Genomic DNA, 25,289 nt, shown 5'->3' with positions numbered 1-25,289 from the left:
AAGCTAAACAATCCTGGTCTTTAATCTCTCCTCTTTTGGAAACTGTTCCATACCCCTAATCATTTTTGTTGCATTCTCTCTGTACGTTTTCCAATTCTCATATATCTTTTTTGAGATGGGGCGACAAGAAGTGCATGCAGTATTCAAGGTGTGGGCATACCATGGATTTATATAGTGGCATTACGATATTTGCTGTCTTATTATCTATCCCTTTCCTAAGGGTTCTGAACATTCTGCTAGCTTTTTTGACTGCCACTGCACACTGAGCAGATGTTTCCAGTGACTCCAAGATGTCCTACATTAAACTTTAGTTAAAAACAGTTCAGTAGTCTGAATATGCAAAGTCAAACCATGGGATATTAAAGACTATGATAGATTTGTTTGCATATCTGCAAACAAAACTTCCTTCAAATATCCTATGGTGCAGAAACAAAAAGTGTAGTATCAATTAAAATGTCTTCAGTTGCCAGATGCAACAAGGTCACTAATTAAATTATTCAGTGAATTACATCTAGCAAAAACAAAGTCTCAAAGGAATGTACATGTTTTTGTTTGTTGTTGTTAAAATTGATAGCAGCACACTCTAAAAGTCTGTATTTTGTGCTTTTTATTTATACATTTGTATCAGTTCTTTTAGCTGAAAATTATAGTTCAATTTGTACAAATCACCCAGTTTAAACTGCATAATTACATTTTCATGTAACTTCTCAAGTTCAACAGGGTAATTAATAATTCTCTAAAGTTTTCTTTCAAACACAGAAATATACAATTTATGAACCTTAGTAAGTTTTTGTTTTAACAAATGAACAGTTACATATTTAAATACATTGGGCGTGGCTGAGCCATGCAGCATGTGGGGCAGGGGTGTGTGTAAAGATGGCTAAAGCTCATCTTGCACAGACCCCTGATCTGGTTGCTGTCTCTGTGCACGACAAGTCCTTCTGCATAGGGTAGAACAGTTTAAGTGATGATCTGAATTACACCAGACTGCAATACCCACAATAAAGCAAAAGACTCGCCTGGCAGGGGTATCCAATGCTACAATCCTTGTCCTAAGGTCCCAATCCTTTACCCAAATATACCAGCAGTGGAAGAGAGCCGTGTAAGTCTCTATGCCACAGGAAGATTACTCTTAAACTTGGTGATCCTGCCTGGGCTAGTTACACTGACTTTAGGCCAGTTTGAGGCCAATTATATTAAGTTTTAATGGCCAGAGAATGGGATCCATTCAGTTTATAGTGCAAATGTAATCTCCTTTAAAATATTTGTTAAAAGTAAACTCATTAAATCTTAGCGAATAAAGATACCATATATCAATGCTGCATGACACACATTTTACTCAATTACTCATGTAAACATCTTCCCTTCCCCTTGAACTATCTCATTATCAGATCAGTTCCCCAGATAACATTTCCTCTGATATTATTACAATTAAGAGGATCATATCCTTGTTGTTAGGAAAATTAGTAAAGTACAGTATAAACTGATTTTTCCTGCATCACTGCAGTTTAAACAGGGCTAAACAGAAAAACACAATTGCAATGTCTAATCCTAATCTTTCGTAAATTCTCAGAATAGTATTTATTCCACAAATACGTTGTTCTATGCTCCTGTCAAAAGACTGTCTTCCACTAATTCACAAACAGTATTTAAATACAGCCCTTCTTACTCCAGTGCAATCTTTTGGAACACATTATCCACTACTGTTGATGTTCAATAGTCATCCTCTTTATACGATGAAGCAGAGTGTCTTTTTCCATGTGGACCTCAGCCAGAGCCATTTTAGCCTTGGCTAGTTCCTGTTTAAGACATTCGTTTTCTTCAATAAGCTGCAAGGATTAAATTGAAAGAGAAAGGTATTAGTCTGTGTACAGGCAACTTTCTCCTGTCAGAGTAACATTTACAAATGCTGGGCCCAGATGCTCACCCGGCTAGCTGGGGAGCAGCTTTGATGCTGTAGGATGCAGTGGAGACATGTTCTGCAGCTAGGTGATTAGCTCACATTTGGTGATAGTGCAGCATGAAGCGGGGGTTGATGCAACAGTTTGCTGCCAAGGCAAGGTGGCCACTGTGAGCTCCTTGTGTCAGTCCCACCCTTAATCTAGTAGCTGGATCTCTGGTGATGCATGGGCTAGGCTGATTGCCAGTTTTGGGGTCTAAGAAGGGACTTTTACGATATGGCAAACTGCTGAGTGGGTTCTCACCTGCCACCCAACAGCCAGGAGGTATGGTTTGGAAAGTTTACATCACAGTTTCAACTTTGGCAGGTTCTGGTGTGGCTGGATTAGGAAAGGTGTGACTGAGTTGTTTGGGTATGAGTCCTGGGCACACATATTGCATGGTGAGGCAATATGCCTCTATGTCTCATACAGCTGGTGGCTCAATCTCATTTTAACCCTCCCACCTCTGGTGTGAAGGATGAATCTCTGGGCAGGCTTGAGGCTATAGAGGGGGCATGGCCTTCACACTCCCCCTAAGGTTTGTGGTATTCCTGGGACATTGGTACCAGTTGAAAACCACACTGGAACAACTCTGCCGGCTATTTTGGGGTGGGTACCCCAATTAGACAATAGTTTTAAAGTTGCATCCTCTGCATTTAACCATAGTATGGTGTCTGTGCCTTGTTGTTTCTATGTTCACACAAAAACAAGTTTCTCAAGAAAAATGATATTCTAACAGTCAAAATATATAATCTGTAACAATTAAACACTTTTGACTGCTTATTACTACAATGCAATTTAATAAAACTAAAATAAAATTAACTTAGGTTTATCATTACCTCCTCTCTGAGGAAGTCAGCTGTAGCCCATCTTGATGTAGAAGGTCTGAGGATTTCTGGAGAAGTCTGTGTGGCTTGAGACACATAATCCTGCATTTTGTGTCTGGTAACGCCACTCACTTGCTGCACTGTAGCACTCGATTTCTTGTAGTTCAACACATCATTGCTTAGTGTTTGATTATCTGTTTCATAGAGACCACAGTAGGAAGTTTGAAATGTTTAATTTTTATTGAATCTTGTTAATATTGAATTAAAACGGCCAACAAGTACAATTTTAACATTAAGTATAATTATACCTACATCTTCTTGTCAATATCACATTAAAATAAAAGGTATACATCTTGGAAGGGAGAGAAAAGGTGTGCCTGTGTGTGTGTGTGTGTGTATCTATATATATATCTATATATATATCTATATATATATATATGGCAGCTTAAAGAAATAGTAAATATGAACAATGTCAAAATCATCATCATGGAAAAATTATTTTAAATGATTAGTTAACTAAACATATGGAAACTAACTATTCAAAAAAATCTAAATAATATTTTAGACTGGGATCGTCATATGCATGTAACTTGCACTGAAGTCAATGGGAGTTTTGTCTGTTAATAGTAATAAACTAATAATAATAAATGTGTATTACAATAGTGCCTAAGGGTATGTCTAGGCTGCAGTTAAACACCCACGGCTGGCCAGTGTCAGCTGACTTGAGCTCATGGGGCTTGGGCTTTGGGGCTGTAAAGTTGTGGTGTCGACAATCAGGCTCGGGCTGGAGCCTAGACTCTGAGATCCTCCTGCTTCCTGGAGTCCCAGAGCATGGGCTCCAGCCTGAGTATCTACACTGCAATTATACAGCCCCGCAACCCAAGTCCCATGAACTCAAGTCATCCGCGGGTTTTAACTGAAGTGTAGACATACCCCAAGGGTTCCAGTCAGGATGGGGCCTGTACTTACATATGAAGACAAGGTGTGAAAAGCCTTCTGAACCAGATCCTTAACACAAGACAATTTTATATATTTCCAAGTTTAACATTAAAGAAACTTTCTTCTATTTAACATGATTAAAGATACACTCGAGTGTTTAATGTACTTGCAGGCAGGGCAAAATGAGAGGTGCAGTTTTTTAATAATCTAAATCTTCATAAACATTTCTCTCTAAACTACATGAATTTGCCATTGTATTAAAAAAACATACTTCAGGGTTCATGACTATATATACAGATACACATATCTCTTCATTGCTGAAGGTACTTGAACTCCACTTTGGCATCCACTGCACCTAAGGTGTCTACACCAAAGGATTAGGGAAACATACGAGAACTTTATAACTTAAATAAATTTTACCCAATGGGGAGAAGTATACAAATGATTGAAAGAGACCTTAGAATTGTATATTTGCACATACAATAACAAACACTCACAGTTTTCAGTTTTGAAGCATCTACAATGACTAAGAAGCATAATTCTAATGTACCAGATGATGTATAACACAAAAATATATGCAAGCTATCCTAACTTTATATAGGTGGATTCATTAAGTATCTGTGCAAGGTAAGTGGTAGAAGTCTTTATTGCCATGTTGTTACACTATATACACACAAATCATACTGCATATGTCCACACACCCAGACAAATTACGTGTTTGTACGCAAATGAGTGTATGCACACAGGTATGTTTTTCATATGTAACAAAGAGGTTAAATCCCAGTTTTAGATGCAAATGTCAATGCAATCCTTCCTATGGAACTGCTCTAGTACCTCCATAATACACAGAATCACAAGCAGATACTTGTTCTAGACAGAGAATTTTTTTGTTTTGAACTACATCTGATAAGGTATCTACTGCTCCTGTCCTCTTTGCTTCACACAGATCGCTCAGAGGTCTTCCCTCATGTACACACCACCGTTAAGTTTATTTAGTGTTTTACTCTACCACCTTCTATATTCAATTAGTCACAGTATTAACAATGTCATCCAGTTTTACTGTCCTTTCTCCAAAAGGGAGGGGGGAGACAAGGTGTCTCCTCCCAGAGAACTCCATTTTGTTAGGCCCAACCTCTCTCTTCTGCTTCTCTCCATCTCCCACTTCCTTCCTGTGCTCTTTTATCCACTCCTCTTGTTAATGGGCTAATTAGTATGCGAGCTCCAAACTCATCTGGTAATCAGAGACTCCTCTCCTTAATCAACCCCCTCCCAGAGGGGTAACAGGTTAATCAGTGATGAGAGTGCTGGTTCAGCATTCCGTCATACAATGCTTTAACTTATTTCCTTATTATATGTACAGAATCTGGCACAATGGGGCTGTGGATTCTAGTTGCTACTGCAATGCAAATAAATAGTAATAAGTAACAGTAATTAGTGTTCATTATGTATTTACCTGTAATATATATGTATAAGAAATAGCTGAGATAACAAGTCACCACTTCTCTGCAACATTTAGACAATTAAATTGTGTTTAGTCATCTCTGAAAGAATCTGGAGTCAAATACATGTGCTATGAAGTGATATGAACCACTATGCATCCATTGGTTTGACTTGCAGGACCAGGGCCACAGTCAAAACACTGCTATTGGGGATTGTTTTCCCTGGCTAGACTGTACTTAAGTTTCAGTTTTAATGTATGATGTCCACTGTGGTTACATCTACGCTATGAACTACAGGAGTGATTCCTCTTATATTCACACTAGCTCTGAGCTAGTACAAGTGCGTGTACAAGAACTAGGAATCACACCCCTAGCTCATAGCGTAGACATAGTCACAGTGCGATTAGCAATTCTGTGGGGTAACTCACTTTTAATTACTAGCTGCATGTCCAAAACAATGTTCACACAAAGTAGAAACATTACAATACACACCTCTGATGCAAAAAGAACCATCGTCATTCCTCTCTAACAAAAGTAGGTCAATATGCAGTGTTACAGGGGCTGGTTCAGGAGCTGAGAGATTATCACGTGGGCTGTCATCCTACAGAATAAAAGTAATAAAAACAGGATTTTTAATGTTGTCTCTCTTTATCAATGGTAGGAAATCAAACCAGCTAATCAAAAACTTCGGGTAAACATATTTGAACAGACTTAATGAAACTCACAAACCCCTCTCATTAGAAGTGCATTCAGACAGAATTTTCTAATCCGATATCTACAAAACTTCAGTGCCATTAAAATTAGTATGACCTACAGAAAAACAAAGAGCCAAATTTATGTCTGATGAAAGCCCACTGAAGTCAGCATATATGGTTTGACTAGAATACCTCAATGAGAACAAAGCAAAGCAAGGTTTCAGAGTAACAGCCGTGTTAGTCTGTATTCGCAAAAAGAAAAGGAGTACTTGTGGCACCTTAGAGACTAACCAATTTATTTGAGCATGAGCTTTCGTGAGCTACAGCTCACTTCATCAGAAATGGCCTAACCTGACGATTACTTTAGATAAGCTATTACCAGCAGGACAGTGGGGTTGGAGGAGGTATTGTTTCATATTCTCTGTGTATATATAAAGTCTGCTGCAGTTTCCACGGTATGCATCTGATGAAGTGAGCTGTAGCTCACGAAAGCTCATGCTCAAATAAATTGGTTAGTCTCTAAGGTGCCACAAGTACTCCTTTTCTTAAAGCAAAGCAAGACATTCTTTAGTACAGGAGCCCTCACCAGAAATGGAGTTAAGAAACCAGTGCTGTATAATCTCTCATCTGATTGTCCCTTGGACTATTTAAAGACAGTAGGGCTGCACCTACCATACTTTGGGGGAAGGTTTTTTTTTAAAGAATTTACATTGGGATGATAGCTATCACAGCTCAGCGATACCACTGCAGAAAAAAAGACAAAAGAAACCTCACAAACTGCTTGTGGTGGTTTCTCCTCAATTACGGTTCACTGTTCCTGTCTAGCAGAGCAATGTGTCTAATGCCAGCAGAAAGTAAACACATCAAAAGCATTACCAGCATCAGCAAATACATAACAAAAACAAATTGTTAAAGTGTGATGGCTCTTTCAAAGAGCAAAGACTGCGGTATGAAAAAACCACCCTCAAAACTCACTCAGGAAACAGTGTGTCAACTTCAGTGCAAAGAAAATATCCCACTAAATGGGCAATCCAGCCACAAAGTAAAGAATTGATTGACTTCATGGTGACTTGGTGAGGGATGCACATACAGTGAATTCTTCACTGCCCATAACCTCTTATTAATATCAGCTTAATGTACAGTCTTTACCTACAAAATTGACTATTTTGTCAAAAAAGCGTTGCCTGAGCCTGCCCCCCTGCCAGGAAAATACAGAAGCCCAGTTTTTAAAATTAGGGGGATGTACATTAAAGCATTCCTTTCTGAATTTGGGCACTCAACTTGGTGCTTAAGTGACCATTTGAGCTGCAAAAGCCTTCACTAAGTGCCCTTTGTGCTGCTCCAGTGGCGCAAATGGCACTTTAAAATTGCCTAAGCAAGCAGTTGAAAATTTCCCTAGCACAGACAATCTTCAGATAGTGTAAAGCCAGCATACAAGGAGCTGTTGGAACAAGGAGGGAATCAGAACTGTGCCGGTTCCTTGAGCTGGCAGAATGGAGACTGCCCCAGCTGGTGCAACTTAAAGCAGCGCTTAAATTTAAGCATGACTGTGGCACAGTTTAGGCTTGAGCTCTAAATGTAGAATTAGTCACTCCCTTATCTTGGGTTCCAAATTTGGGAATTGAGTCCCTTGTATCTCTCACTGTTTTGAAATTTTCCAAGGCTATTTGTGTCTGAGGTTGTTTTAATTTTTGGTTTTGGCAGCAGTGATATTATAACCCTAAATCTCTAAAAAATAAATTTCCTTACACTTACAATAGCCTTTCTGGCTGCCCCCCAGTGAAATCATTGTCTGCTTTAAGTGTTCTAGGGGAAAAACTAGGAGACTGCACTGCAGTGTTCTCTTAATGTTGCTATTTTAAGCCACACTAGTGCGAAAGGCTTGTATTATTTAGTAACTATTTCTAGATAGGGTAGAACATGAAATCTGGGCTCTAGTTAGTCCTTATAACCTCTTTCCTCCTTCTATGCTAAGCTCTCATCACCACAACTATCCTTGAAGGAGGGCTGATGAGCCTATAGCATACTTCTCTGTTAATGCTGATTTTGATTGGAAAGCAGGTGTTACTGCAAAGCTACAAAAGGCTCATTCTACCCCTGGGAAATTGGAACACCTTATCTGTTACATTCCCAGCTGCTGCTATTCTGGGGACCATGACATGGTAAAGGAAAAAAAGACACAAAGTAGAAAACATTAATTCCTATAACCAGTTTGGTCATGCACCAAATTTATCTCTAGGCAAGCCACTGAGCTAACCCAGTTCATGGATTTTTAAAATTGCTTTAGTGTTATCTAATCGTAAATATCCAATTAAGACTTTAAAGAATAAGATATGAGTTTCTTTGAAGTTAACTATATCCAGATTACTAATTTATCAGCAAAGAAACAAGAACATACAGTCTAAATAGTTAAGAGAAGCAAAATGGCTCCTAGTTAACATACTTTTAAATTAATCTTTGTATTAGAAACTTTAATCTTCATAGGCATTACTGCTGCAACAGTTTCATCTTCTAGAAAATGCTGAATGTTCGTGAGGGAAGATGTTAGGAATTCAGCACTAAAATTCTCTACGTGACACTGTAGAAAGCCATTTTTTACAGCCAGCAGAGAGTGTACTACAGCACTTGGCCCATTTTCCCATCTCAAATTAATTTCAGGTGATGACTTAATTGGTCCAGCCACAGATTTATGATCTGAACCTAGTGTAGAAGAAAACAAAATTAGGATTAAAATTTTAGAGCACATAAAAGGCACTCCAATAAGCAATCATTATGCAATCATTTCTACCTGCATTGTAGTTACATAATCACAAGAGAGGAGTAGAAACATAACTAGTTTTCCAACAAATTAACCAATTTCACTCTTTTATTCAAAAAACCCCATACTTGAGATAAATCAGAATTATAATAGTGCATACGCATAATGTATTGTGAGCAATTTTCTATCACCTTTTTTCTCATCTCTTAATTCATAATTTAAAAGTAGTACAAGGAGCAACAAACAGTACATACAAGTAGCTTGTAATAGACATAACAGTATACAAGTATATATAAGGATCCTGCATTCTTTCTGCATGCAAAATTCGTCATCTTCAATGGGAGATCTCTATGCACAGTAAATACAAAACCAAGCCCTTCGCAAGCTTTTTTTGGGTTTGGTTTGGTTTTAAATAAATTACTTAAGACTATGATTCAGGAAAACACTTAAGTCTATCCATGTTCAGGAGAGTACTTAACACATTTAACTAGGTGCTCTCCTGAACAAAATGATTACTTACCTGTATTGTAACTCTTGTTCTTTGAGATGGGCAGTTGTGAAATACACATGCAAACCACATCTTAAAGAACCGTCACAATAAAGGTAAGTGATCGTTTTTTCATCTTCAAGTGGTTGCAAACATGTATTTCACTCAGATGACTCACAAGCAGTACTATTAGGAGGTGGGGCTTGGAGTCTACTTAAATAGTGATGGCAAAATTGCTCTCCCAAATTTGCATCAGATCTTGAAGCAGTCATGATGGTATAATGATGCATGAAAGTATGCACAGAGGGACCAAATGGTAGTACTTCTTAGGCCCAGCCCCATGATCGACATCTGCAGGGCTGCTGAGATGGCCCATTCAATGAGGGTCCAGGCTAACAGTCTCTTCAGAAAGGGGTGTTTAATGCTACCCCATATGCCGTCACGGAAGTAATACATGTGGAAACTGTCTGTGCTGAAACTGCCTTACCTTTCCTACTGTCAGCAAATGAGACACAGAGCCAAGGAGATTACCTAAAAGGATTGGTTCTGTCCAGATAATAGGCCAGTGCTCAACTTATGTCCAAAGTATAAAGTCACTCTTCATCACTACTTGAGTGCAGCTTCAGGAAAAAAAAACAACAGGTAAGTATATTGTTTGTTGAGATGGAACGCTGGAACTACTTTGGTTAAAAATTTAGAATGAGGCCTCAAGGCTCTTTATCTTGGAAAACAACACACATGGAGGGCCTGCCATTAGGGCCCGAAGCTCACACACTTGAGGGAAAAATTGATGGCACTCCTTATTGTCTTTCATTGTGAACGGGTCAACTGATAAATACCCCAAGTTTTGAAGACGGTCCTCAGCCCACTGTTCTTGAGGGAGCATTTGTGATTCCAGGAGAATGTCCTGGTGAGATGGTCAGCCAATTGATTCCGGGAGCCAGGTAAGTGAGCAGCAATGGGAGCAATGTCTTCCCTGATGCAAAAGTGCCAGAATTTCTTCACTTCTTCACAAAGCTGTTCAGATCATGCCCCTCCGGGTCTGTGCAGACAGTACACTGCAGTTGAATTGTTCATGAGTATCGGGACCGATGAGCCCTTGATGAGAGGGAGAAAAGCACAGCAAGCATTGTGAATTCTCGAAGCTTGAGGACATCGAAATGAAGAGCTGCTACTTGCTCCAGCCACAAACCTTGGGTTCTACACCCACCTATGAAAGCACCTCACCCTATCAGAGAGGCATTGGTAATGACTGTCTTGATCAGGAGGTGGCAAGCAAATACCACACCTCTGCATATGTTTTTCTTATCCATCCACCATTATTGGGAACGCAGGAGGAACCTGGATCAACTTGTACAACCGGTGTCTGTTCAGTCAATGGACTAACTTCAGCCACCCCTGAAGGATGCACACGCATAGCCTGGCATGCAGGGTCACTTAAGTATATGAGGCCATGTGGCCTAGTAACAGTAGACATTCCTGGATTGTGGTGGTGGGGTATAACTAGAGAGAGGTGCATAACTGGCAAACAGTCTGAACCTGTCCTCTGGGAGAAAAGCCATCAGATATGTAGAATTGAGTGGGCCTAATTAACTTGATTTTTTGTGTGGGAATTAACATGGACTTTCTCTTGTTCAGTGTGAGTCTCAGATGATGGAGAAGATAGATAAGCTGGACACGGCAGAGAACCTGGTGCTTGGATCTGCCTTACACTAACACATCATCTAGGTAAGGGAAGACACATATCCCCTTTCTCCTTCAGTACGCCACCACCACTGCCATGCACTTGATCAATATGTGTGGGGCTGAGGACAGGACAAAAGGAAGTACTGTGTATTGATAATGTTGACCTGCCACTACAAATCTCAGAATCTGGTCACTTAGCAACACTTATACATGGAAGTAGGTGACTTGTTGATTGAGGGCTGATGCAAAAGATGAAGATCGCATTGATACCAACGCAATATGCATCGGTGCCGAAGACAATGCCAGGATTGAGTCTTTGTCATGTTTCTTGGCTGATACCGGCACTGATACCACTAAATCTCTGTACTGGAGCCAAAGATCCAGATGGACTGGGAGCAGCAGGAGATGCCTTCACTTCAAAGGACTCCTGTACCACAGGAAGAATCCACGAGAGAGAGAAAGAGACAGACTTTTGATGCCCCATAAACTTGTGGTGATGGTACCACCAATAATGCTGGTGCTAGAACTGTGTCTTTTGTACTGGACTCAAGAGCTATCCCACAGCCAGTACCCGAGTTGATGGTACAGTACCAATACCTTCCCGCTGAAGTGCTGGGGAGACATAGGTTGATGGCCCATTTGTACATGAGTACCCAAGGAGTCCCGGCAATGTCTCCAGTCCTCCTTCAAAGAAGAACCACAACCACATTTCTTCAATCTGGAGGGGCTCCAATATGTTTTATGGGTCCTCTTTCAGGGAAGCCCTGAAGACAACTGACCTCTCTTTCTCCAAGGAGAAGAGTCTGAGTCCAGGGATCTGTCAGAGATCACTGCAGCCTCCATAACAGATTACATGCAAGAGACAGGGTGTGCAGTTGAAGGCCCTGACTCCGAGGCAGGTTTCAGTGCTTGCTTCATCAAAGTGTTGCTTGTGGCCTAGATTTTTGGATATCTGTGTTCTGTTTTTGAAAAGAATGACAAATACTGCGCCTCTCTTTAATATGTTCCTTACTGAGGCACAAAAGGCAGAGCATGGAGGGGTCATTATTGTGAATAGACACCTCTCAAGACAAGCAGTGCTTAAAGCTCGGTGAGTGCTGCATCACACCAAAAACTAATTCAAAACTAATTAAAACAAGTTAAAACAATAAAGGAAACCTAACTACCCGGGTACTAACTATTTACAGGAAAAGCAGAAAGCTGAATTCGCTGACACAGTTCTAGCACGAGCATTATTGCTATACTGCCACCACAAGCTTATGAGGCGTCAAAAGAAAAAAAATGTGAAGTAAACCTCACAGGTAGTTCTGACTCAGGCCACGGGTGGTGAGAAGGAACTGAAGGGGGTCAGAGCAGTAGAGCCCTTATATAGCCTCAGGAGAGGCCACAAGGATGTGCAAGGCGTGTGCGCCACCCCAACAGGTACTGCTACAGAAAACTCTCTGGCTCCGGTGCTGGGCATGCATAAACCTGAGTGAAATACAAGTGTGCAACCACTTGAAGAAGGGATATTTCCCTGAATCAAAGCCTTAACGTGTATAAAGAAAGTAACTGGAACTGAGGAAACTGAAACCACAATTTAATAGCTGGAATAAAGGGCCAGATGCTGCTCCCATTACTTCAAAGGGAACAGGAGTGTGTACTAATAATGTACAGCAGCAGTCTCTGATTATTAGTCTCATTATCTCTACCCAGTAGAGGGTAACTGACACACTGAATTGGGAATTTCTAGAAGAGGAAGATGGTCAGAAATATTAGATGAAGTTTCCATATTTATCCATTTGCTGTGCAAAAGAAATAGATCTTTTCCCTACTTCTTATCTCTTCAGGTTTAACACACTAGAAATAATCAGTACCAAAAAGAATAGTTAAAATCCTTTTAAATCAATTTACTGGCTGATTGTTACGTAGCAATAATTTGTAAGGCTTGCACTCAAATATTTTTAAGTTGTACTACACTATTCACATTGAGTATCCTGACGAAAGAGTAGACTTACTGGGCCAGATGCTCAGATGGTAGTCAACTGAAGTATGCTGACTCAAGTGAAGTCACTTGAACTATGCTGAGATTCTGGCCCTTACTTCAAATTTATCCCTTTCACAACAGAGGGATTATTTTTAAATATTAATTTAGATGTTTTCAATTAAACCTCTCCAGTTCTCTAGGCATTCCAACAATTTCAAACTGGGAAATGGGAAACAGTTAAAGGTGGATTTAATTTAAATTTATTGAAGTATGACTAACCAGGAACCAGATTTTGGATTATAATTTCTTTCCTATTTCTATTTTCATTTCTTTCCCTATGCTATCCCTTATCGTCCCCAAATATACTTGGCTATGCATTAGCCAAGAAAGTAACTTTCTAAGTGTCTTCCAGCTCATTCTGCTACGTTGCTTTTAGCCTCATACACATCCTGACCTCCGTGGGATTTTCCTTCATTGCAATGTACCCTGGGATGCCTCTAAAGAAGGGAAGCCATGCTCCACAGAACTCCACAGATCTCTATGGAATTGTGCATCTGATTTATGGACAGAGGCAATTAATTTAATTGAAATAAGGTACAAATGATGATCGCATGATACATTCAAGAGACACGTACCACGACACAGTTCTATTTATTTTGATGCGTAGAGCTCCAGACGCAGACATATTTGGACATACTGCAAAAGTGATTCTGGACCAGGTGGACATATCATTGCAAAAGCATGATTAATGTGCTGTTAATTGGCAATGCACTACTATAATAATCATTCACAGCTGCAGCATTTAAGCATTAGAATCTTATCAAGCTTTTAAAAAAATCATATAATTCCACCTCACCCCTCCGGGTACAGGGCTAGATAGTAACTTTCCTTAAATAAGAAAATTAACTTTAACATGAAGTGTTGGTGTTGAGATGTATTTCCTTAGACTCGAATTTTTAAAGTTATTTTGAAGTAAAGAATGATCTGCTCTCATTGAAGAAATATTCAAATTAAAAAAAGTTAGAGAGTGATAATAATGAAGTTACAGCTTTATAAAATATCAACAATCTAATGCAGGATATTTGATAAGATGTGAATCAGCAGAATTCAATGTAATTCATTTGGTTTTTGTTTTGTTTTTTACTCACCATCCTGAGCAGTTCTATTTTTATTTCCCTCCCACTCACTGCTTGATAATTAGGAAAGAAGATAATTGGAACAGTGATTCTAAACTGATTGATAACAGGTATTCTAACATTAATAGAATCACAAGGCTTTTTTGGTATTTTAAGTTTGAGACTAATACAGATATTTTTATATGATTATGTATTAGAGGGAAGACAACCATAAAACTTCCAATAACTCTTTCACAGTAGAAACAAATGTTTTTTCAACTCAAATTCAATAGTGAGAGTAGAACTGAAATCTCTTATTTCTTACCCACAGTTCTGTTGCAAAGATAATGTCGAACACTGATATTGCCCAACTGGCTTGGTATCACCTGATTCACCTGAAGGCATACTTCTGTGTCTTCACCTTTGATGTCAATTTCACCATTAACGCCAAAGATTTTAAAAACCACAACAGACATCTATCAACAAGTTAAGATACAACTGCGATTATAAATTAAATTTTTTAAAATTACAACTTTCAATTATTAGTGTGCAAATAAAAACAATGCAACAAGCTTACATTCAAATATTACAAAAGGAAACTTGTATCAATGCAATTCAATCAAACATTTTGGAATTGAAGCTCCTTATTCACCCACTTTTTCCCACTCACCAGAAAGGTACTCAGAGACCCAAAGAACAGTTATTTTTCTCTTCTTATTTCCTCACCTTCCACCCTATAATAAACTAGTTGATGCACAATAAAAAGCGGATGCTATTCCCCCCTGCAACCCATCAATACTGATTCGGAAATAACCAGAAGGGTCACAACAACATGAGATGGTTCCCCTATGACAATGAATACGTTGCCTTAGTCATACCTATAGTACCTTAAGCATGTGCCTTATATTAAGCATGTGAGTAGCTGACACCATTCAAATGCTGAATCAAAGCCCGAGAGAGGAACCCTAGTTAGAGTCCCAAACGCTGACACTGCACAGCAATGCACTGTGCTTCTTCTAGTGTGCCCTTTCCTCTTATTTTATTAAATTTTAATACCTTATTGTCAGGCAACAAATATAGTCAACAGCTTCAAAACTTCAAGTCTTGGTGCCACTTTTTGAAATATTTACTAATTATTTTTATTATTACAGGCCAAGTTTTCTAAGGAGCCTCAACTCATCTTCTACAAATAGAAAACTACAAGTTAAAATGGAATTTGCACACACTTAATTTGCACACACTGATTCTGTTTTCACACATTCTTTATTATTTACATGCACAAATGTAGAGATTATTATTGAAAACTGACCCCAAAGGATACTTATTCCTAAGTGTATATATCTAATCATTTGTTAAGTAAGGTTTTCTTTAAAAAGGTAATTTATAAGTGTTTTTTAAAAACTCAGCAAATGTAGAGTTATACGCTGAATGTCTCCATAGGGAGCGTAGGAGGGAAGTCTGCACAAAACTGATTTCAAAAGTATGTTTTTCTTTTTTTAGGTGCCCTGTACCCTCAGATTACTATGCTGAATTATGCTAATAAATTACTATGCAAGAAACTCAGATAACCACAGTGATGAGCATGTTATAAATGGACAGCTAAATAGAAAGAGGAGATGCAACCACCATGGAACTCTATTAGTGCATGGAGATTGCCTTGGGAGGGGAGATGGTTAGAAAAGTGGCTTTTTTTTTTTTTTAAACTACAGGGCATGGTGACACAAAGATTACAGTAAATATGTTCTACACTTTGGGTTATATATATATATATATATATATATATTATTAACAAAAATTCACAAAACCATGCCATATATAAAAAAAGAAAAAAGCCACTTAACTGACCTTTCAAGAGGACATCTCCATACTCCGGGTCTCCAAAGTGGGTGTAATGCCACTAGCATAGTACATACTGAGCATTACTTGGAACAGAAGTAGTTAATCTTCAACTTCAAAGACCCTAAAAGAAGATAAATCTAAAATCAATTATGTGTTTAAATTCACTCTTACTTGTTATTGGAGCATTCAGACTATAAATCTACATAGCTAATGAATTTTTAAAACTATTTTCAAGTCACCTTTAAAAGAAAAAACAATTATTTCAGCAACACTTTAATGTCAGTTACTGTTTAAGTTACTAAACCTGCTCCTTTAATGAATTTCAGTAACATTACCATTTCTTCATTAGTCTCCTGGGCACTCTCTGAAGCTGCACTGATGGCATCTGGAGATGACCCACCATAATTGTCAACTCCTGTAACTTCATCTTGCACACTTTCTGCTGGCCTTTGGTAATTCATGCCTGTGATAGCTTCCATATGCATATCATCAGAAAAATATGAAAGGTCAATATAATATAATCTGAATTGTTCATGCATTAATATTAAGATACTATGTATAATCTTAATATTTAAATATTTTATAAAAGTTTTTATTTGGATAATTATTAATAAACAAAACTAAAATAAATTAGTCAAATAACAGGCATATTGATTTTTGTCATGTCACTAAGTTCATGTGGCAAACAGATTGTTAGCAATGGCAACACAAAAGGAAATTTCTTTATTTGTCTATATTCTTATTGATCTATCTATCTATCTATACACACACCTAATCTCTCTCACACAAAATATTCTCTTTGAGTGAAATCCACTCCATCTACACAGGTTTCAGAGTAGCAGCCGTGTTAGTCTGTATCCGCAAAAAGAAAAGGAGTACTTGTGGCACCTTAGAGACTAACAAATTTATTTGAGCATCGCTTTCGTGAAAGCTTATGCTCAAATAAATTTGTTAGTCTCTAAGGTGGCACAAGTACTCCTTTCCATCTACACAGAGTCCAAGTATTCAGACTGTATGATGGTGGAGCAATTAGTGAGATGAAATCCACCCCTTCAACCCATGCAGCCATGGTGTGGAGTCCTTGCTATTCCAGCCTGTAGGGTGGAATAGCACCTATAGCTCTTCCATGTCTTTTACACTGGGTACTGGATCCACATGAACATGTGACCCCTTTCCTGTCTAACGCAGCCAATTCATTGTGGCTTCCATGCCAGTATAAATGGGCTAGGATAGAAATCTTTCACAGTGCAGAGGGGATGTACAAGCACCCTGTGTGGCAATTTCACACACTTTTAGAGAAATTAGAAGGGCCCTGCTCTTGTCTTCCACAACGGAAGTGAATTTCACCCTGTGAGAAGTTTGTTGAAGTCCTCCAAAAGTTACTGATCTGCCGAATATGTACAGATACATTTTCAAAGCCTTCAGTGTAAGTGACTACAGTTCTTCTGTTTATAGAAATACTCAGTCAGGCTATATTATTTTCTTTTGTTAAAGCTTTATTTTATTAAGAACATATGGGCTGAGAATACTTTTCTATTCAGATGTAAGACAGGAGTACAGAGGAAACTGACTTTTTTAGAGTCTTGCTACTGTACGTATTACTTTTTAACTAAATTATTTCATCGGCCTTCTCTTAGAAGCTCATCATAATTTACATAACCCCACAGTACTACAGATTATCTAAAACTAACAGATATTCAACATCAGGCCAAATTTATCCCTCAGATACCCACAAATGGCTCCCACTGAAATAATCAGAAGTTGGACATACAGCTGATAGCAGAATCCAGCCAATAAATACAAACTGCACCATGAGGAGAGAGTCAAATCTGTCTGTTTGGTTACTAGCATTGCTGGTGTTAATGCCAAAGAAAACCACTTACCCATCCCCACATTTTTAAAACCAAAAATCTTGATACACGTTTGCGATGGTAAAACAACACCATAATTTGGAGTCCAATCCTGCAAACATATACTGCTGGCCTATAGTCCACTAACAGGAGTAGTTCCAAGGAATTCCTGGTCCTACAACAGCACTATAATTTGGTTCCCTCCTCCAAAAAAAAAAAAAAAAATATCCCACACCCACCACCCTGGAAAGAGGTAATAACTGAGTCAATTGTCAGTTTCTTTTTAAATTATATCTTTCATCTAAGTAGGAAAATATTTTGTGCCACCAACTGGTGTAGTAAATAGAACTGCTTGAGTAAACCAAACAGGATTTAGCCCACTATATCCTGTTAGCACACTATTAGATAATACTTTCATGTATCGTATGTAATTATTTTGTTAAATTTGTTTACCTTTCTCCATAAAGCTTTGGCTGTCACTTCCATCACTCTCTAGCAAATGTTCTTCTAACATCATACTATCAATAGAAATGGTATCCAAAGAGACTTGTGATGGACTTCTCTTCATGTTCTTATAAGAAACAGAGAATGCAGGGAGGTTGGACTGGCAGCGTTCCTTAGGCTTTCCACTTTTTAATATAAAGATATTAGGAAATTATTACTTAAAATGAAAGGAATTCTAGAAAAGAAAATCAAAATCCTCCAACACAGGAACAAAATGAAAGAAACATTGGTATGCAATATAAAATAATTCTGTAATCCTTAGGGGGAAAAAATAGAGGTAAACAAAGTAGAGCATTCATTCACCGCAGTCTGTAAATTACATTGTAGACATGTGTCAATTATTTTGACTTTTCACAACTATTTATTCAAGAATATGAAAATACAGTATTCTGTAAACAAATGTTTAGTTAACAGAATGTTCAATTTTTAACCCTAATTTATTGCGGGATTCCGCTGTCACTGCATATCTACAGAATTTATTAATGCTTAAAACGATATCTGTTTTGAACTACTAAATTCTCAGTTCTTTGGCACACGGCCCATCAGGGAAAGCCAATGGCAGGCCAGGATGGTTTGTTTACCTGCAGCATCCGCAGGTTCAGCCGATGGCAGCTCCCACTGGCCGCAGTTCGCCGCTCCAGGCCAGTGTGGGCTGCGGGAAGTGGTGACCAGCACATCCCTCGGCCCACGCCGCTTCCCGCAGCCCCCTTTGGCCTGGAGTGGCGAACTGTGGACAGTGGGAGCTGCCATCGGCAGAACCGTCAGCTGCCGCTTCCTGCAGCTCCCATTGGCCTGGAGCGGCAAACCGTGGCCAGTGGGAGCTGCAATCGACCGAACCTGCAGACGCTGCAGATAAAGAGACTGTCCTGACCCGCCAGCAGCTTTCCCTGGTGGACTGTGTGCCAAAGGCTGCCTGTAGAGAGACGGTGTGGCTCCCTGCCACCTCAGAGAGGGACGAGCCCATCCGCGTGCCGGAGTGGGCAGAGCTAGACCCTCAGAGGTCACTGGAGTGCCAGACGCCAGGGAGGCCAGATGCCTCCAGCCTAGCCTGTGACTGGGAAGCCGCAGCAGCCCAAGGACTGGCCTGACCTGCCCTGCGCCCACTACCCGGGGGAGTTGCCAGGCCTGCCCTGCACCCGCTACCCGGAGGACCCATGGTGCTGGACGCCCCAGAGGACACCACTTGGACCAAGGTACCACAATAGGGGGAGTCAGGAAGTAGCCCGGGGGCAGCCAGCCCTAGTCTGGCTGTAGCACTGCCAGAGCCCATGACAGTGTGTTGTGGCTAGGATCCCCACTGACACAGCAGCAGGTCTTCTGCCACAGCTAGGGCCCTGGGCTGGGATGCAGTGGAGTGGGAGGGCCTGCGTCCCCCCTGCCACCCAACTCTTGGGTGGCAGTCTCCCCCTCTTCCAGGTCCTTTGGGGGCCTGGGCTTATTGCTATAGTTTGCTACCGCTCAGCCCCTGTTTGAGGGCCTGAGCACCTGACTCACTGTTGCCCTGCCCTGACCTAGGGCCCGGGCTCACGGTGCTTATTTCAGTTGCCGCAAGGGCCGCCGAGGGAGACTCCCGCAGCTGGACTAATTTCCCCAAACATCAACTGTGTGTAGTGAGCTGGTGTGGCTCCCCGCCGCCCCAAAGAAGGCTGAGCCCTCTTTACATGGCCAATCCCTGATCTATGGCAATTATTAATTTTATTTGACTTGCACTATCAACTAACTTTTCCTGGGACATAAAGAGTGACCTCACTAACGAAAATATAAAATCTTTTATACCTTAATGTAGACTGGGTTGCAAGCATTCTAACTGTAGACACTTTTTCTTTGTTGAGTTCAAGCTCTTCAGATTGTAAGGCTGTTTCTGGTTCTAAGTCTGTCACTTTAACAGGAGAGCCTTCAGTTCCATTTTTCTGATCAGTTAACTTATTTGAAAAAATATTTTTGTCATTCTCTTTATCAATGAAAAACTCAATAGAATCTTCTCTGTTATTTAAAACATTCACCAAATCCCTAGAATACAAGCTACTTTTGTCACTTAGCGCCACACAAACTTCTTCTGAATCACTCCTACTAAAAAGTCCACTACAGTCATCTTCATGTGTTTTCCCCAAACACGTATCCGATGTATCATCTGAAAACGATATTCCCTTCTGAAAATCCGTATCACTATCTGATTTAAAAAGAAGGGGGTCCATCAAAATGACTTTGTTAACCTCAGTGCTCACGGACTCAGTTACATAATTACTATCCACACTATCAGTCTGTGTTATATCATTAGTTATTAGTTTACTCTCTGATACAAGAGTTTCCTCATTTTCCAAAGGTGAAAGATCTTCTGCCATGAGACTTTCTTCTTCCAAAACTGGAGACTTGCAAGGTTTTGCTTGAGCCACTGGATGGAGCAACAGAGCTATTTCTGCACTTTCAAGTAAGATCCCAATGCAGACATCTGTTTGCTGTGCAGGTTTGCCTGTCACTGCTTCGACATCTTTCCTTAGGTTTTCGAGGAGCAATACAAGGGAGTCATGGAGCAACAATAAGAAATGGAACTGGTAATGATTGATTTGCATGCTCACATGTTTTTGAATATGAATAAGGACATGTACATCTGCATCAGAGGAAGAACTTGCAGACAGAACTCCTGAAGTGCTGTCTGAAGGATGAAGCTTTTGAATGCCATTGGTCAAGGGCTCTGTCTCAGTGCTATAATATTCCCTCAAAAGTTTTTTGCGCTGAAGTCTATTAGCTAGGTCACTAGAGTCACTTCTTGGAATGTTAAAAGGTGTTTGATCATAAGAAAAGAGTTCCTTTTGTGACTGTGCAAATCTCATTGGCTGGCAAACCCAAAGGGAGAGTGGGAATGAATCCACAAAGCTTATTGGTCGGCCTTTCCCACTTTTCATTCCTTCATAATCTATCCAAAATTGGGAAAAATGCAAAGCCCAGACATCAGTGGCAGAAGATGTTTTTAGTGCATATTTATTTAGCTTTGGGGTGATATAACCTTTATAAACGTCATGCATTTTAGTATCTTGTTCATGAGCATGTCTCTGGAAGATTGGGTGTAGAAGATTAAAATTGTCATGAGATTTGGGAAAGTTGGTGAAAGTTCTACTGAAAAATTCACAGTCTTTGAAGTTCTGGAACAAGGCTTCCAGGTCAGAGTGTCTACAGTTTGGCGAGTGCCTTGTGTTTGTAGCAATCATTTCAGAACTCTGAATAGAAATTGCACGTGGCTGATCTTTATGGATTTCAGGTTTCTTTTCCGAGGGAATGATAAACTGCAATAGAAAAATATATTCATCTAGTTACAAAGTAGATTATAAAGGTACACACCATTTTAAAGAAAACAATAGTTATGTGAGGTAAAATAAATGAATGACATGAAAGTTTTGTAGGATATCATGTACACTAATACAGAACAGAAGAGGCCAGGCTCCTGGTTCTGCTTTTCATCTGGGTTCCCCAAATTTTGACCAAGGCCACTACACGCAAACCTGTTCATAAGAAAATTGCCATGAATCTCAATGTCCATGCGATGTCCATGACAGGGCCTCTGGCTTTTCGTTTTTGAAATATGCAGGATGGTTACATTGGGCTGAAGTTTCTCATGCTTTAGGTCAGCTCAGAAGTGATTTTGTAGACAGTTTAGTGAAAAATCTGTTCAATTGTTTTAAAGTTAACTGAACATGAAATCTTAACTCTCCTTCCACATGGATACAAAAGGAACTTTCGTAACATGATTGCTCAGTATCGTGAAATGATTAAAATCTCAGCCTTAATATTGCATTAACAATTTTTTTTGCTATTATAGAAGTAAATTTATTAGAACTCCTAAAACCTTGAAGTATTCCAGTGTGCTAGAATAATCTCAAATTGAACATCTTTACCCTCCAAGTGTTAAAAAGGAAATAATATTTTAGACCCTGATCTTGCATGAGGATCTGCTAACACAGATTCCTGACACCACACATAATCCCAGTGGGATCAATGGGACACTACCCAGGTACAGTAAAAGCTTTGTTATCCAGCCTGTTGGGGTAAGGGGCGGGGTGCCAGTAAGTGAAAAATTCTGGTTAACTAAGGGGGAGGGAGTTTGGGTGCGGGAGGGGGCTCGAGGTGCCAGATCCGGGTGGCGCTCACCTTGGGCGGCTCCCCGCAAGCAGCAACATGTCCCCTAGGCCAGGGGTTCTCAACCTTTTTCTTTCTGAGGCCCCCCAATATGCTATAAAAACTCCACAGTCCACCTGTGCCACAATAACTGGTTTTCTTCATATAAAAGCCAGGGCCGGCATTAGGGATAGCAAGCAGGGCAATTGCCTGGGGCCCCATGCCACAGGGACCTCCACAAAGCTACACTGCTCAGGCTTTGGCTTCAGCCTTGGGTGGTGGGGCTCAGGGCCCTGGACTTCAGCCCCATGCAGTGGGGCTTCAGCTTTCAGCCCTGGGCCCCAGGAAGTCTAATGCTGGCTCTGCTTGGTGGTCCCCCTGAAACCTGCTTGCGGCCCCCCAGGGGGCCCCAGACCTCTGGTTGAGAGCCACTGCCCTTGGCGGAGGCGTGGCTAGGCAGCTCTGTACGCTGCCTCCGACCTGAGCACTGGCTCCTCAGATCCCATTGGCCAGGAACCGCAGCCAATGAGAGCTGCGGTGGTGGTGCCTACAGGCGGAGTCAGCGTGGAGAGTCACTCAGCCACGTTTCTGCCTAGGAGCAGCAGGGACATGTTGCCACTTGCGGGGAGCCGCCCGAGGTGAGCGCTGCACAGATCGGGCACCCCGCACCCCAACCCCCTGCCCCAAGCCCCCTCCCACCACCAAACTCCCTCCCAGAGCCAGTGCCCTGCACCCCCTCCCGCACTCCGAACCCCTCATGGCTGTTCCTCTGCCTAGGAGCAGTAGGGACATGTCGCCGCTTCCAGGGAGCCACGTGGAGGCAGATAGGGAACCTGCCAGCCCGGCGCCACCCAGATTATAAATCAAACTTTCAATGAAGATCAGAAATGCTTGTTTATAGAGCTTTCCGGCTGGTAAATGCCAGATAATACAGCTTTTACTGTATACGGATCTTCATGGCTGAATCCATTTGCAATGTTAGGGCTTATGGAATCATCCATTTGAGCACATAAGTAACTTTGTCCTATTATCTTAAATGGAATTACTTATGTGAGTAAAGTTACTCATGTAATTAACTGGATGCTGGGTTAGATCCCAAATTTGTAAGTAAGTATTCATTACACCACAAGTATATTTTCATAATCAGTATTTGTGTAACTTACAATATCTATTATGACATATACATATAAAATGCATATTTAGGAAGTTTCATTTAAAGCATCACACTTTCATACTAAGAGCTTGTCTACATGGAGGGGTTATGTGCTTTACAGGAGTGTGATTTCTAAAGTGCACTAAGGTGTGGCACATTAATTGGCCCGGGTAGACCCTGCTAGTGTGCACTAAAGGTTCCCTTGTGCAATTTAATGTAATACTGTTTGAAACAGCAGTATGTTAAAGCGCATTAGCAGGGTCTACACAGACCAATTCAAGTGCAACTCATTAGCATGCTTTAGAAATCACACCGTGGTAAAGCGCATTGCCTCCCGATTCGGATAAGCCTTGCAATATCTGTAAAAATGGCAGTTATGGATTCTGTTTTCCCTTTTCTTTGAGTTTTCCTTTCCATTCACAGGGATAAGCTTATTATACAGTGCCATTTATGACAATTTAATTGCATTTTGAAATCTTGTTTGTTTTTCAGCTGAAAGCCAACTAAAATGAATTTCAAAAGCACACAGTCAAACTGATAACTGATCAGATCTTTATATCTCAGGAGTTTATCTCTCTAGTACAAGAATTCCATAAGGCCTCTACAGCTTCATGATGTGGAGGGGAGTGCAGTCTGTAGTATATTACTACAAAAAAGGAAGAATTCTCACTGTGCATAATAAAACTGCTTAACCCGCACTCTCCCCTCGAGAACCACAATGCTAAAGGATCACCGCCAAATAGCTGCAGTTCTACAAAGAGCAGGAAAAAGGAATGATCAGATAGGTGTCAAGACCGCACTCTTATAACATATGACACCCCTCAAAAAGCTGTAGATCTCACAACTAAAAAATTATGGCAAGTAACTACTGTTCTCTGCATATTAGAGGTACAACTGCGCACACAGAGATCTGAACTATAAATATGTGATCCAGGCATACTTTCCACTCTCAGCAAAGCCAGGATGGCCTGTTGCCAATGAGACTTTTAGCCAAACCTACTGACTACTCTGCATTGAGGGGCTATGTCCAGAAGAGACGATGATCTGCTACATCATGTCCTCTGTTCTGCCTCACGCATCTTTCCTTAGACCTTCATACTCTGTAAGCATATTTTCCTTTTTTCATTACTTGGCTAATAACTCTTTTCAGAGATAAAGAGAATGTATTTTTCTCCAAAAAATCCCCAAATACTCCTTCCATACAGTACCTTTAACATAAGTCCATCCACTCTAACATCAACATGCTCATCAGATTTTGAATTGTCATTTAATTTATACATGGCCATGAACTGATTGAGACTTTGTTTTACATCCAACGCAAACTGATTTAGCCAAAGAATACTTCTTTCATCCAGAGTGAACTGCAGAGCATTCAGTTGCACATAAAGATTCGGACATGGAACTAAGGAAGAGACAAAACAAAATTAGAGCAAACAACAATATTTATTTTAGCTTAATAATGCAGAGCCATATCATCTCCTCTACTTGCTTCCATGGAAGAAATGGAAAACCCACTCCTTTGACCACGGGAAAGGGAGATTGAAGGAGCCTAAGCGTATCACTCCCAACTCTCTCTGATGTCCCAATCACTGCATGTAAAAACTTAAATTAAACTAGAATAAAAAGGAGGTGGGCACCACAGTTGAAGGAAAATGGCAGGACCAAAGAAGATCCTCTGTCCCGAGCATCATCCCCAGGAAGCCTGCTGGGATTTCCTTATATGAGAGAATGCTGAACCCTGTCACATGTTACTAAAATAACTCTAGCAGACCTTTTGTTACATCTTTGGTAGGTCTGCAATAGCTTGATTTCTTTTGAACAGCAGAGGAGTGCAAATGTTCAAAAAATGTATATATAGTAGAATCAGTATTTTATTTCCTGGTAAAAATGTCACGTTTTTGTACTTAAAACATAGTATTTACAAAAATCAATGCTTTAAATGTGTTGCTAGGAGGAAACATCAGTAAAATGGTGAAGTATT

General features: G+C 40.2%; 1 protein-coding gene across 5 annotated transcripts in view; it reads right to left on the bottom strand.

Moving 5' to 3' along the window:
- Positions 1–592: 592 nt before the first annotated feature.
- BLTP3B (bridge-like lipid transfer protein family member 3B) overlaps positions 593–25,289 on the bottom strand; it is a 79,889-nt gene continuing 55,192 nt past the window's right edge. For 3 of the 5 annotated variants that reach the window (XM_077831772.1, XM_077831778.1, XM_077831785.1), the window contains 9 exons: positions 24,517–24,710; positions 19,822–21,326; positions 17,995–18,170; positions 16,027–16,163; positions 14,178–14,328; positions 8,284–8,540; positions 5,638–5,746; positions 2,780–2,961; positions 593–1,829 (listed from right to left, as the gene is read on the bottom strand). In XM_077831772.1, coding sequence (XP_077687898.1) covers positions 1,701–1,829; positions 2,780–2,961; positions 5,638–5,746; positions 8,284–8,540; positions 14,178–14,328; positions 16,027–16,163; positions 17,995–18,170; positions 19,822–21,326; positions 24,517–24,710 — 2,840 coding nt within the window. In that variant the 3' untranslated portion in view covers positions 593–1,700. The other 2 variants (XM_077831794.1, XM_077831802.1) reach the window with 2 other exon arrangements.

This window comes from Eretmochelys imbricata, chromosome 1, assembly GCF_965152235.1.
Source record: "Eretmochelys imbricata isolate rEreImb1 chromosome 1, rEreImb1.hap1, whole genome shotgun sequence".
In the NCBI taxonomy this organism is placed as follows: domain Eukaryota; kingdom Metazoa; phylum Chordata; order Testudines; family Cheloniidae; genus Eretmochelys; species Eretmochelys imbricata.
This window is presented reverse-complemented; position numbering and strand designations above follow the sequence as displayed.